General features: G+C 41.1%; 1 protein-coding gene across 8 annotated transcripts in view; it reads left to right on the forward strand.

Annotated features, from left to right (window-relative positions):
* FAM118B (family with sequence similarity 118 member B) overlaps nt 1-15,474 on the forward strand; it is a 51,413-nt gene that overhangs the window by 33,822 nt on the left and 2,117 nt on the right. For 7 of the 8 annotated variants that reach the window (XM_012470164.2, XM_012470162.2, XM_012470160.3 and 4 more), the window contains 3 exons: nt 4,760-4,987; nt 8,514-8,642; nt 11,390-11,675. In XM_012470164.2, coding sequence (XP_012325587.1) covers nt 4,760-4,987; nt 8,514-8,642; nt 11,390-11,675 — 643 coding nt within the window. The remainder of the gene's footprint in view (nt 1-4,759; nt 4,988-8,513; nt 8,643-11,389; nt 11,676-15,474) is intronic. The other variant, XM_064375558.1, reaches the window with a different exon arrangement.

The following is a 15,474-nucleotide window of genomic DNA, read 5'->3' on the forward strand; positions in this document are numbered from 1 at the left end:
ATAGTGAGACCCACATCTCTAGAAAAGAAAAAAGAATGAAATGACAACCCACTGAATGGAAGGAAATAGTTGCAGATCATATCTTACAAAAATCTAGTGCCCAGAATATATAAAAAACTATTACAACTTAATAATAAAAGTGATATATTTGGGAGAATCTTGAACACTAATATTAAGGAATTAATATTTTTTAAGTGAGAAGTGTTGGAGTTATATTTTGTTTTATATGCACTCTTCTAACTTTTGTGTATGTTTGGAAATGTCCATGTTAAAAAATAAAACAATCAAATCTAATAGTATAAACTCATCAGTACTATGGTAGGGTTAACAGGTCCATCTACTGAGCCAGTTTAATATATACCAGGGAAGTGAGATTATAGATTCACTGCAATGAGCTTGGGTTTCAGAATCAGAATCTGTCACTTAAATGCACTGGAACCCTGCACAAATTTTTTAACTTCTTAACATTTGTTTTTGCACCTGTGAAACTGGAATATTACTTCCTTGTGTCACTTTGTGAAGGATGGGTGAGATAATGTATATAAAATGTCTGGCACATAGTAGATGCACTAGAAATGTTAATAATCCTGGGGGGAGGAAACGGAGTTTTTTTCTTTTTTCTTTTTTTAAATAGTGATGTGGTCTCCCTGTGTTGTCCAGGCTGGTGTGGAACTCCTGGGCGCAAGTGATCTTCCTGCCTCAGCTTCCCAAAAACAGATTATAAGCTTGAGCCACCACACTAGTTTTTTGTTTCTTGTTTTTACTAAGTTTCAGGGCAGAAGGAAATGAAAGTCACTGTTTTGGATGAATGGGGAAAGTTCCTTAGTAGCTGTGTGGGAGTTTGGCATTTCCTTTTGACTACTGAACCTCCCTGTTTATGTTTTCATTCCTTTGTCTTTGCTTATAAAGGCTACTGGTGGGAAATTTAGTTCTCGGGTCATCTGCTTTAAGAGAAAAAGACTTTCCAGCCTGTGCAACAAAGTGAGACCCCGTACATCTACAAAAATTTTAAAATTAGCCAAATGTGGTGGTGCAAGCCTGTGGTCCCACCTACATAGGAGGCTGAGGCAGGAGGATCGCTTGAGGCCAGAAGTTTGAGAACAGCCTGGGCAACATAGTGAGACCCTGTCTCTACAAAAAATTTAAAAAGTAGCATGCGTGGTGGTATGCACCTGTAGTCCTAGCCACTGAGGAGACTGAGGCAGGAGATTGCTTGAGCCCAGCAGGTCAAGGCTGCAGTGAGCCATGTTCATGCCACTGTACTCCAGCTTGGTGACAGAGCCAGACCTTGTCTCAAAAAAACAGAAAAACTTTTATTTCTAATCTGAGGACGTCAATACAGTTACATAAGCATATTTCCTTCCTATGTTGATATGTAGGATTTAGTAACATAAATAGGACTAAAAGATATTTAGCTAAAATAATGACTTGGATTTTTTTCCCCCAGGTTTTAACTTTTTGTATTTCTTTTTCTTAGAAGCAAGAAAATGTGTTCCACACCCATGATTATGGAATTGTATACCGAGACCTTTTTAACTGTGTGTGTAATAATTAAACTGGTGTTAAAATATAGTATGTATTGATTGTGTGTGTGAGTCAAAGTACAAAAGAAGTTATAAAGCACAAAAAGGTTTGTAATAAAACCAAGGAAGTTACTGTATTCTTTATTTAATTTTCAACTTAATTTTGCTTTTTTGAATAGGTATTGTTTATACACGTTGCAGAAGTCCAAACACTATTAAAAAGGTGTCTTATATGGAGACCTCCAACTCCCACATAGGTCTTTTATCTTTCTCTTCTCCCAAAACCCACCTTTCATAGGTTACTACTCTTACGAGTTTTGTTTATATAGCCTTCCAGTGTTTCTTTTTGCAGATACATGCAAGGAGGACTATATTTATTCTTATCTTACAACCTCTATCCCCTAGCTCAAAAGATGGCATTCTAGACATACTATTCTGCAATTTGTTTTACTTCACAGTATAGCTTGAAGATTTTTCCATCTCATTCTCCAGTATATGGGTACTCAGCCATACTGGTCTCTTATATATGGATACTTGGCTTGTTTCCAGTCTTCTACTATTATAAATAATAATGCAATGATAACTTTGTATGTGCCATTTCATTTGTTTGAAATTGTATTTGTAGGATACATGGGACTGCTAGATCATAGGGCAAATGGGTTTGTGATTTGGGTAGACATGAAAGGAGCACCATATTTTTTATAACAAATCTAAAGAAGTTCTGGCCTTCAATAGTAGTTATCTTTTTTTTTTTTTTTTTTTTTTTTTTTTTGAGACAGGGTCTTGCTCTGTTGCCCAGGCTGGAGTACAGTGGCACGATCATGGCTCACTGCAGCCTCGACCTCCTGGGCTTAAGCAATCCTCCTACCTCAACCGTCGGAATAACTGGGCCCACAGGCTTGTGTCACAACACTTGGCAGATTTTTAAATTTTTTGGTGTTTTAATTTTTTTTGCAGAGATGGGGTCTTGCTGTGTTACCCAGGCTGGTCTCAAACTCCTGGGCTCAAAAGATCCTCTAGCCTTGGCCTCCCAAAGTGTTGAGATTACAGGCGTGGGCCACCTTGCCCAGAAGTTGACTCTTGAATGTAGTAAAAGTCAGTAACTGGAGTTACAGATTCTTCACTGTTTGCTTCTGATCAGATTGTTCATCCAGTTAAATTGCATTGTCCCTAGTTTGCCTGTACCTAATTAATATGTCATATAATTATTTATAGTTATGATGTAATGAAAATGGACAAAAGCTGAAACCATGACCCATATCCTTAGCCACGTAAACTATAGGGTGTTCCATCTATTTAGCACTTCAAGAGAATCTGTGAACCCACTCACAATAGGGGTACATGGAAAAGCCTGTCTAGTGGTAGATGCAGGAGGAAGGGTGATCGACAAGAGCCCAGAGAAACTATGAGCACGTCCTCACCAGGCAGAAGGACTCTTTTACTTCTGTGCTCATGGTGAAAATACTTTCCATTTATTTATTATTTACTTGATAGGTATGATTAAAGACTTGATAATTTTATAAAATACTTGGACAAATTAGGAAAAGAATTTGGCAAATTGAAACGTTTTCTGAATCTGCTTAGGTGGTTCCATGGAAACAGATCCTTATCTGAACATTTCACTGTTAGAAACATACACAATGGAAGTTTATTTGGCTCAGTTCTGGGAGGTGAGAAGTTCAAGAGAGAGGAGCCACATCTAGCAAAGGCCTTCCTGCTAGGATATAACATGGCAGAAGGTAGTACATGGAGAGAGGGAGGACAGCAAGAGAGGGCCAGACTCACTTTTTTTATTTTTATTTTTTGAGATGGATTCTCGCTCTGTTGCCAGGCTGAAGTGTAGTGGCACAATCTCGACTCACTGCAACCTCTGCCTCCCAGGTTCGAGTGATTGACCTGCCTCAGCCTCCCGAGTAGCTGGGACTACAGGCGCATGCCACCATGCCCAGCTAATTTTTGTAATTTTAGTAGAGACAGAGTTTCACCATGTTGGTCAGGATGGTCTCGATCTCTTGACCCAAAGTGTTGGGATTACAGGTGTGAGCCACTGCGCCCGGCCCAGACTCGCATTTATAACCGATGCACTTAGGATAACAAATCCACTCCCTCAATAATGACAATCAGTTCATGAAGGCACGGCCCTCGTGACCTGATCACCTCTTATTAGGCCCCACCTCCCAACACAGTTCCATTGGGGTTAAGTTTCCAACACATGAACTTGAGGGGACCAATTCAAATCCTCGCAAATGGTATTTCACGGACAGGCTAGGGATCAGATATTTTGAATTCTCTTCATCCCAAGGGCCACTTGTTTTTTTCACTCATAAAGCCAGCTTCCCACCTGAAGTTGGTATTATAGTTCCTCATTAGTACTCAGGGATATTTACATGTATTTAAAATGAATCTGAAAAGCAGTTATTTAAGTAAACCATACATTAGGCAATAGGAGGTCTGGAAAAGTGACTCATACCTATAAATCCAACACTTGGGGAGACTGAGGTGGGAGGATCACTTGAGACCCCAGGAATTCAAGATTCACCTGGGCCACATAGCCAGACCTCACATCTGCAAAACAAACAAGACATGTAGATTCTTAGAACTGATTGGTGTTTGATGCGTTTTAACAGTTGCAAAATACAAATTTTTAATTTAAAAATTGGATTAAATTGTTTATGTTAACCTTTTTTGTATACTGGATAGTCTTTATGATAAACCTGTGAACAAACTGCTGAATTACGGCATGTAGAAGTTAAGCGGTTTTTCCTAAATTCTTAACAGCTGTACAAACCGCCTGGGATTAGAAAAGGAGATGCTGTGTTTCAGTGGCGCTTTCCTAAATAAGGAAAGATGAACAGAAGTGTTGCCTTCTTACCTGGTGCCTAATGAGAGGGTCGTTGTTGCTCTGTTTTATACTCCAGCTTCCCTTGAATACCAACAGTAAATTCACATCCCTTGGCCATGTTTGTTTTCTTCATTCTATAAAAGTGCGCACTTTAGGACGCTTAGGCTTGTTTGCATAAGTGTAGTAGTGTTTGTTGATCACTTGCTCCATGCTAAGCATTGCGCTAAGCAGTTGGCATGTATCATCTCATCTTCCTTGTTACATTCTTATGAGATAGATGATATTTTATCTGTTTTGAATACAAAATATTCTTTAAAAATTTACTACTGTAACTAAAACAAGTGACTTACCAAAGCACTTTGGACTAATTTTCTTTTTTCATATCCCTCCTCAGCGTACCAGTAATGTTCGATCCACATTTTTCAAGGACTGTTTATATGAAGTATTTGATGACTTGGAGTCAAAAATGGAAGATTCTGGAAAACAGCTACTTCAGTCAGTTCTCCACCTGATGGAAAATGGAGCCCTTGTATTAACTACAAATTTTGATAATCTCCTGGAACTGTATGCAGCAGATCAGGGGAAACAACTTGAATCCCTTGACCTTACTGATGAGAAAAAGGTAAAAAGTAAAGCATTGGTCCCTTCTTAAGGCTCGTGGATTATATCTTCATCAGAAAAGCTGTTTTCTAGTTGGTATATTGGTATTTATATAGAGCTAGAAAGGAAAATTTTTTTCCCTGGTTGGATTTTTGGTTTTCTTTTTTCTTTCTTTTTAAAGATCAAATCAATACACAGTAAAATGCATAGAACTTAAAAGTGTTCAGATCTATGACATCTGATAATTTCACCCAGTTTTAAAGCAAGATTAGGGGAAATCATTTGAACTGTAAGATCTCTTCAGCACTTGACAATATTGAGTAGTGTAATATTGATAATACTGATTTAGAGTTCTTAGGATACATTTTTTTTATGGCATCTATTGGAAATGTCTGAAAACTACTTTATACTGATTGGAAGATTAACTTCCAAGCCAAGCGATGGCTGAATTGAGGTTAATGTTTAGTGGAAACCTCTGAAGACTTGTTTTAGCGTAGCCCATACTGTACCTACCATAATAATCGAATTATAGATGTTGATGTGTGTCAGCTAATGAGATGAGTTCTTAAAGTCTTATTTGTCCTATTCTGTGATTTTTGTAATTTTCGTTCTATAATTTGTTTTCCTCAGGAATCTGCCTTTATGTCTGATTTAGAGCCCAGCTAAGTAGAGTTGAAAAGATAAGTGATTTGACCACTGGCATTCAATACCACAGTATTGCCTCTGCCAGAGTGGTAGTTGTAATACGACTCTTGTGGTTTTGCTGACCTTGAAGGCAGTATTTAAAGCAAATTGAATTTAGAGAAAAGTTGCCCCAGGAAGACTAGTTTTCTCTGGCCCAAATGTCTTCTACCTACTCCCTCATGTTCTGTATGGTCAGCTCCTTCTTCATTTATAACTCTCAACTTAGGGATCACCTCCGGAGAGACTTTCTCTGACCATCCTATTTAAATTGGTTGCTTATTTTTTGATCCAGTCTCTTGTCCATTTCCTTTGTAGCACTTAGTATAACTTGCAGTTTTGGGGAGTGTTTTTGCTTTTTTTTCTTCTTTTTTTTTTTGAGACAGAGTCTCACTCTTGTCTCCCAGGCTGGAGTTCAATGATGCGATCTCAGCTCACTGCAACCTCCTCCTCCCGGGTTCAAGCAATTCTCCTACCTCAGCCTCCTGAGTAGATGGGATTACAGGTGCCCGCCACCATGCCTGCCTAATTTTTGTATTTTTAGTAGAGACAGTGTTTCAGCATGTTGGCCAGGTTGGTCTCAAACTTCTGACCTCAAGTGATCAGTCCGCCTCAGCCTCCCAAAGTGCTAGGATTACACCCTGTGCAGTTTTTATCTTAGCTGTTTATCTGTTTTCTGACTGCCTTACCCCATAGGAATAATAACTTCACTTGGACAGGTATCACGTTGGTCTTCCTTACCCTCATAGCTCAAATACAACCCTCATGTCTCAAATATGGTGGATTTAGGTGCTTGGTAAATATTTTTTTTGATTAATAAATGACTGGGCTGAGCACAGCAGCTCAGGCCTCTAATCCCAGCACTTTGGGAAACTGAGATGGCAGGATCACTTGAGCGTAGTTCGAGACCAGCCTGGGCAACATAGCAAGACCCTGTCTCTACAAAAAATTTAAAAATTAGTTGGGCATGGTGGTGTGTGCCTGTAGTCCCAGCTATTCCCAGCTACTTGGGAGGCCGAAGCAGGAGGATCAATTGAGCTGAGGAAGTCAAGGCTACAATGAGCTATGATCATGCTGTTGTACGTCAGCCTGGGTGACAGAGTAAGATCCTGTCTCAAAAATAAATAAATAGGCTGGGCACGGTGGCTTATGCCTGTAATCCCAGCATTTTGGGTGGCTGAGGCAGGTGGATCACTTGAGGTTGAAACCAGCCTGGCCAACATGGTGAAACCCAGTCTCTACTAAAAACACAAAATCTCGCTGGGTGTGGTGGTGCACGCCTGTAGTCCCAGTTACTCGTTACTCGGGAGGCTGAGGCAGGAGAATCACTTGAACCCGGGAGGCAGAGGTTGCAGTGAGCCAAGATTATGCCACTGCACTCCAGCGTGGGTGACAGAGCGAGACTCTATCTAAAAATAAATAAACAAACAAAGAGATAAATGATTGAAATTTTAAAACTAGCAGCTCAAGTAGCTTCTACGCTGTTTGTAATAAAATTTCCAGAGATTATGACCTAGTGTGTTCATGGATATCAGAAGCATAAGGGCCTTTTAAAAGCTGAGGATATCTGTCAGATTTGATGTTTTCCTTCTCATTTCATCCTTGGGCCTCCAGATTTACATTGTATTTTCAGCCCACATTAGGGGCAGTATTGCAGTCTATTGGTTAAAGACATTGACTGGTAGTTAGAATGGGGCCTAGTAACATTCAAATTCTAAATCTCTATGCCCCTTGGCTACTTTCCTAATCCATAGCCTATTTCTTTAAAATGTGATAAGAATAAATGTATGCTCTCTCCAGTCCTTGGGAAAACGGAGCCATGGAATCAGGTGGCTATTGCATTCACTGTCATCTAAATGATTGTTCTTCACTGGCAGCCTTTTAGGTTCCTCAGAGGTGACTGAAATGATTTTTCTGTCACTTATCTATTGCTGTACAAGTAATGGCCCTGAAACTTTGTGGCTTATAATAATAAATATCTTATCTCACCATGATAAAGTACATTAGCAGTTTGAACTGGGCTCAGTGACTCAGCTGGCATTTCTTCTGCTGATTTTTGCAGCCTGTTCACATACCTGCAGACATCTGATGGCCGCACTAGGGCTGAGTGATGTAAGAGGACCATACTTCCATGTCTGTCAGTGCAAGCAGTTGGCCAGGCCATATATGTCCTAGCAGACTAGCCCAGGCTTCTTCAATTTCTTCACATGGCACCTGGATTCTAAAAGTAACACAAGAGAAGTAAGACTTCTTGTGCCAACACTTACCAAGCTTCTGCTTGTGTGTGTTTGCTAGTACCCTATTGGCTAAAAGCAAGCCATGTGGTTAGCCTGGAGTCACTGCAGTGAGGGGCCACACAAGGGCCTGGATGCAGAGGCTTGATTTCCTGAGGCCAACACTGAAGCAGTTGTCCATAGCTCTCATGCATGTCACCAGTGGAAACGGTCCCTGTTGTTTCTGCAAATTATGACAAATTCTAATTTTTGATTGTTACTTTCAAAGAGAAATCACCAAATTTGCTGCTGTCTTTTTTTTTTTTTTTTTTTTTTTTTTTTGTAGAAACAGGGTTTCTCCATGTTGGTCAGGCTGGTCTTGAACTCCCGACCTCAGGTGATCCGCTCACCTCAGCCTCCCAAAGTGCTGGGATTACAGGCATGAGCCACCGCGCCCGGCTGCTACCGTCATTCTTGACAGTCATTCCTGAAGTGGAAACTTAGACTACATCAGGTTTTGCATTCTTGTCCTATATCATGAAGCTGGAGAGTTATATCAGAAGTCTAGTCTTCAAAACAGCCTCTTGCCCATTGTGACCTTTAAACAAGTGATCAGCCCTGCCAAGCTGGTTGGGCTATATGTGTGTTGTGCAGGTCCTAGAGTGGGCTCAGGAGAAGCGGAAGCTGAGCGTGTTGCATATTCATGGAGTCTACACCAACCCTAGTGGCATTGTCCTTCATCCAGCGGGATATCAGAATGTGCTCAGGAACACTGAAGTCATGGTGAGTGGGGCTGATCTTGCTGGTCTCAGGACCTCCTTCCTGGGAAGTCTCTCTAAATATGCCATAGGTCTTAAAGGGGAACATCTTCTTTTCATTAAGTGAAAACAGAAGATCAGGGGCTAGGAGCAATGGCTCATGCCTATAATCCCAGTACTTTTTGGGAGGCCAAGGAGAGAGGATCGCTTGAGGCCAGGAGTTCGAGACCAGCCTGGGCAACATAGCAAGGCTCTGTCTTTACAAAAAATAAAATTAGCTAGGCATCATGGTGTACACTGTCCCAGCTACTTGGGAGGCTGAGGCAGGAGGATCACTTTAGACTAGGAATTTAAGGCTGTAGTGAGCTGTGACGGGAGCCACTGCACTCCAGCTTGGGTGACAGCAAGACCCTGTCTCTGAAAAGGAAAGAAACTGGAAAGTCAGACATTCTTCCTGTGCTTAACTTGTGGGTGCGCATGATGTAGAAGTTCTCTTAAGGTGTTAAACCCTACGATCCTTGTTTGTACTTAATTGACAACCAGCAGATGGCCTGCCATCATTGGCATCATCTTCACATACAAAGGATACATTAGTACCCTTCATTGTCATTTGGATCATTTGGTTTATTTATTTTGTTTTATTTTTCAAAATGGAGTCTTGCTCTGTTGCCCAGGATGGAGTGCAATGGCACAATCTCGGCTTACTGCAAACTCCGCCTCCCAGGTTCAAGCAATTCTCCTGCCTCAGCCTCCCAAGTAGTTGGGATTACAGGCGGGCACCACCATGCCTGGCTAATTTTTGTATTTTTAGTAGACACAAGGTTTAACCATGTTGGCCAGGATGGTCTCTATCTCTTGACCTTGTAATCCGCCCACCTTGGCCTCCCAAAGTGCTGGGATTACAGGTGTGAGCCACCACACCCTGTCCATTTGGTTTATTAATAGCTCTCTCTATGCCAGAAATAATTGAGGCAGCTTCTTACAAACCAACCACTACTAGAGCATACATTCTATTTATTTTTATTTTTAGAGATGGAGTCTCACTCTGTCTCAGCTCACTGCAACCTCTGCCTCCCGGGTTCAAGCAGTTGTCCTGCCTCAGCCTCCTGAGTAGCTGGGACTACAGGCGCATGCCACCATGCCCAGCTAATTTTTTGTTTTTTTAGTAGAGACAGGGTTTCACTGTGTTAGGCAGGATGGTCTCGATCTCCTGATCTTTTGATCTGCCCACCCTGGCCTCCCAAAGTGCTGGGATTACAGGTGTGAACCACCACACCCAGCCTAGAGTATACATTCTAAAGAGATTTTGTATAAATGGCAATGGGCTTATATTGAATTAACCACACTTACTCACATTTATTTTTTGTGATAAGCTTATTGATCTTTTGGGGTGCACATTTTTGACTTGTTCAGATAAACATTTTCAAACCAGAAGTATTCACTAGCCGCCAGTTCTGAGAATCTTGTATGCTATTTTCAGGACTGGGTCACATAGAATAATAGCATCTTTACATGATGAGGCAAAACATAGACCAAGAAAATGTATTATCTAAAGCACAAGGGACTTTTTTTTTTACCCATTCTTCCCAGCATCTGCTGTAACTGCATCCATCTCTGACATTGATACCTTAGGCAAAGTCATTTCTGTGGTGTGTGTGTGTGTGTGTGTGTACACACACACACACACACACATATATACTGATGTTCTAAGTATCAGACACCTTTGCTTGAGCAAATCTGATGATGGAATTATCTTCTCCAGTGATTCATGGTTCAGTTTTTAAGACAAAAAAGGCAAATATGGCCCAGAAATGGAAGGAGTAAGATATATGAAGACCTGCTCTTTGCCTAATGACTTCTGAACACATAAATCTAAAAAACGTAGTCCAGGTGTGATGGCTTATGCCTGTAATCCTAGCACTTTGGGAGGCCAAGGAGGGTGGGTCACTTGAGGTCAGGAGTTCAAGACCAGCCTGGCCAACATGGTGAAACTCCATCTCTACTAAAAATTCAAAAATTAGCTGGGTGTTGTGGCAGGTGCCTGTAATCCCAAGCTACTTGGGAGGCTGAGGCAGGAGAATCACTTGAACCCAGGAGGTGGAGGTTGCAGTGAGCCAAGACCATGGCACTGCACTCCAGCCTGGGTGACAGAGCGAGACTCTGTCTCAAAAATAAAATAAAATAAGTAAACTACTGGTTGGGTGCAGTGACTCACACCTGTAATCCCAGCACTTTGGGAGGCTGAGGCAGATGGATCACTTGAGGTCAGGAGTTCCAGACCAGCCTGGCCGACATGGCGAAACCCCAACTCTACTAAACATACAAAAATTAGCTGGGTATGGTGGTGTATGCCTGTAATCCCAGCTACTCAGGAGGCTGTGGCATGAGAACTGCTTGAACTGGGGAGGTGGAGGTGGAGGTGTAGGTTGCAGTAAGCCAAGATCGCACCACTACACTCCAGCCTAGATGACAGTGAGATTCCATCTCAAAAAATATATAAAAAGCAAAAAATAAACCAGTGGACCAGTACACCAATACCAGTTCTATGAAACCCTGATTAGAGAGCCTACAGAAGAATGGCAGGTAAAGATTAAATTTTAGACCAATCATCATGTTATAGCAATAAGTAAGAGATCACAGATGGGACCTATCAACCCACTTAAGTCTTGGTGAATTGGTCATCACAGTCTGCTCAGTGTAGCACTGACCTTGTTTCAGACCTGCCTTATGTGTATCTTCACAATGTCAATATGTTTTATCTTTTCTTTCAAGAGAGAGATTCAGAAACTCTACGAAAACAAGTCATTTCTTTTCCTGGGCTGTGGCTGGACTGTGGATGACACCACTTTCCAGGCCCTTTTCCTGGAGGCTGTCAAGCATAAATCTGACCTAGAACATTTCATGCTGGTTCGGAGAGGAGATGTAGATGAGTTCAAAAAGCTTCGAGAAAACATGCTGGACAAGGGGATTAAAGTCATCTCCTATGGAAATGACTATGCTGATCTACCAGAATATTTCAAACGACTGACATGTGAGATCTCCACAAGGGGTAGATCAGGTAAGATGCATTTTGAAGCTGAGGGGAATCAGAGAGCAACAGCTCTTCAGCCTTTTGTGTATTTGTAATGGGCAAAAAAGTTCTTGCCAAGATGAGAAATGTAATGACTGATCAACTTGTAAAGGAGGTCACAGTCTTCAGGTTAGACTAAAGTGCCATTTGGATTATCGGAAAAAAAGACAAAAAAGAATGCTCGAGCAGTTCAATATAGACAGGAAGAATGAAGAAAATATAAAGATGTTCAGCCTCACTAGTTATCAATGAAATGCAGTTCAAATTTAGATTAAAAATTGAAAAGAAAGATCACCCAGTTTTGGCTAAGGCTGTGAGAAAATTAATTTATTCTTGGAGTATTTGTGGGATGGTAAAGTGAATACAACTTTTATGACTATAAATTTGGAGTATGTAGCAAAAATTTTCAAATCTTTGACCTAGAAATCCTATCAATACAATTTATCCTAGAAGAAATTTCTTAGAACAAGATAAGTGGATGATTGCACAGTCACACAGTTGTACAAAGATGCATGTGTGGGAATGTAATCTCCATTGAATGTAGTGGCAAAAAATTGGAAGGAACCTAAAGTTAGTAGAGAGATTCTACAGATGTGCCAATATGTATTTAATTGATGAAATACAATGAAGCCATAAAGGGGAAAATGTTTTCATTGCCATTAAAAAATGTCAGAGTCTTATGAGTAAAGGAAGAAAAAGGAAGTTGTAAACACTGTGGTCAGCTACATTCATATAGAATTATAGGTTTATTTTGTTTGGTGCATGTAGAAATATATCTGGAATGCTAAATTAACTGGCTGTCTTTATGTATTAGGAGTTAAGTGTTGATTTGTTTGTTTCTGTGTTGGCATCTTCTATAATGATTATATCTTTATAAATAGAAAACTAACTTTTAGAAATGCTCTCTGGAAATGGGTAATGGTGGTATTCATGTCAGAGGATAGGGGTATCATTCACTTGGTATTTTACCTCCACGTTCTAACAATAAAGAGCAAAATGGTGATTAAAGATTCAGCTGGGCTGGGCGCAGTGGCTCATGCCTGTAATCCCAGCACTTTGGGAGGCTTAGGTGGGCAGATTGCCTGAGCTCAGGAATTCAAGACCAGCCTGGGCAACACTGTGAAACCCCGTCTGTACTAAAATACAAAAAATTGACCAGGTGAGGTGGCTCACGCCTGTAATCTCAGCACTTTGGGAAGCCAAAGTGGGCGGATCACCTGAGGTCAAGATGAGACCAGCCTGGCCAACATGGTGAAACCCCATCTCTACTAAAAATACAAAAAATTAGCAAGGCATGGTGGCACGTGCCTCTAGTCCCAACTACTTTGGAGGCTGAGGCAGGATAATTGCTTGAGCTCAGGAGGCGGAGATTGCAGTGAGCCAAGATCATGCCATTGTACTCCAGCCTCAGCAACGGAGGGAGACTCCGTGTCCTCCCCACCCCCCTCAAAAAAAACAAGATGATCAGTACCTGCAGGCAAATCCCCAGTAACTCCACAAAACACAGACATTTTTGGTATCGGCTAAACTGAAGAATTCTTTTTCAAAACCTCACATTGAATAAAGCCAGGCTCCAGGCTCCAGAGTATGGTTAGTCTGAATCATCCATCCAATTCTGAAAAAACTGCTGTCGTACACAGAATATTTCCTGAAAACTTATGTAAGTATTTTCATTGTCAACCTGAATGCATCTTAGGAGGGCAGAAGTACAGATACTTTGGCCTGGTGTGGTGCCTATTCCCAACACTTTGGGAGCCCCAGATGGGAGGATCACTTGAGGTCAGAAGTTCAAGACCAGTGTCAGCAACATAACGAGACCCTGTCTCCGCAAAAAGTTAGCACACACCTGTAGTCCAGTTGCTTGGGAGGCTAAGGCAGGAGGATCACTTGAGCCTGGGAGTTGGAGTCTGCAGTGAGCTATGATTCCATCACTGCACTACAGTGTGGGCAATAAAGCAAGACCCTGTTTCTAAAATAAATAGCATACAGGTAATTTAATAAACATAAAGTTTTCCTGTCATCCCCAGGAGAAGTGCAAATCAAATCATCCCCAGATTCTTAATCAGATTACTTCAAGTAGAATTCTCCTGCAATGAAAAATTACACAGCTTCTTCCATGGCTATGCTTTGATGGAACAAGATTTTTAAAAGCCATCACTGTGTGAAGAAGCCTCTTTTGTGAAAACTGTTTACTATTCTTTGTTGGAAATGAGTTTTTCTGGCGTCCTGCAGTGTTCTAGACTCTTCTGCTGTTGTTTGCCCACACTTGAGACTTTGAGTAGGCTTTTCTGTTGCACATGTTCTGTTTTCGTTAACAAGAGACACATATCCAAGTTCTGCATATTTCCTTTGATTCTATATTCTGAGGAAAGATGCTAAAATTTAAAACAGCAAAATCTCTCTGGATAACTGTTTCTGTTGCACTAAATCTTAGCAAAACATGTCTTTAGACTGTTGCATTACCTAACAAAGAAGCAGTAAGGTTCCTTCGTGCACTAAGATTGCTCTGAGGAACCTTAACTGCTATTGTGGAATGGCACAGATTCTGTTATTAGCTATGTAGGCTTCCTACCAGAGTAGGAAGGTTTCCCCAGAGTATCTGTCATTAAGGTGTTCTCTGTCTTTAAAAAAAAACCAAGGATTTTCAACATGGCCAGAGTGCTTTATGAGAATGGTCAGGTGAGTTTGTCATGTGAAATGTAGTAGAACAGTTTCAAGTTAAAACCTAATTTCATTTTGAAACAAGTCAAGCTTACCTTTCACCCTTACATAATGTTTTCAGTCTCTGTAGATATAGACTAATAAGAGGTTACAGGTCTGTTTGGCTGTTGTTTTGTTTTGTACACTGAGTGTTTGCTATGTGCCTGGCATCATGCTGTGTACTCACTTTTGCATAGTGGAAATTGTCTTCAAAGGATTCTATAGTATGTAGTTACACATATTTTGGAAAAATTAAGCCATGGAAACAAAGAAAAATAATTATTATAATCCATTACCATACAAGCAGTCGTTTTGCTACCTTTTTTTTTTTTTTTTTAGGCAGTCTGGCTCTGTCACCCAGGCTGGAGTGCAGTGGCACGATCTTGGCTCACTGCAACCTCCGCCTCCTGGGTTCAAGTGATTCTCCCACCTCAGCTTCCCAAATAGCTGGGATTACAGGTGCCAGCCACCACACCTGGCTAATTTTTTATATTTTTAGTAGAGATGGGATTTTGCCACGTTGGCCAGGCTGGTCTTGAACTTCTGACCTCAGGTGATCTGCCTGCCTCGACCTCCCAAAGTGCTGGGATTACAGGCATAAGCCACCCCGCCCAGCCTTTCTTTTTTTTTGAGACAAGGTCTTGCTCTTTCACCCAGGCTGCAGTGCAATGGCACAGTCATGGCTTATCACAGCTTTGACCTCCCCAGGGTCAAGAGATCCTCCCACTTCAGCCTCCCGACTAGCTGAGATTAAAGGCACATAAAATGCCCAGCTAATTTTTGTATTTTTTGTAGAGATGGGGTTTTACCATGTTGCCCAGGCTGGTCTGTCTCCTAAGCTCAAACAACCCTCCTGCCTCAGCCTCCCAAGGTTCTGGGAGTACAGGTGTGAGCCACGGTCCCTGGCCTTGGTACATTTCTGATGTTTTCCCCATGTATTTTCTCATAGTTGTAAACAAAGTATACGGTTTTGGTCCTTTTAACTCAGTAATGGATAGTACATTTTCCACATTTCTATCTTCATAACCACTATTTTAATTTACTTTTATATTCCAGTATGGGTGTTAGTTTATCTAATTATTCCTGT

The sequence above is a fragment of the Aotus nancymaae genome, unplaced genomic scaffold (genome assembly GCF_030222135.1).
Source record: "Aotus nancymaae isolate 86718 unplaced genomic scaffold, 86718_ANA_hifiasm-v0.15.2.pri h1tg000012l, whole genome shotgun sequence".
NCBI classification, from domain to species: domain Eukaryota; kingdom Metazoa; phylum Chordata; class Mammalia; order Primates; family Aotidae; genus Aotus; species Aotus nancymaae.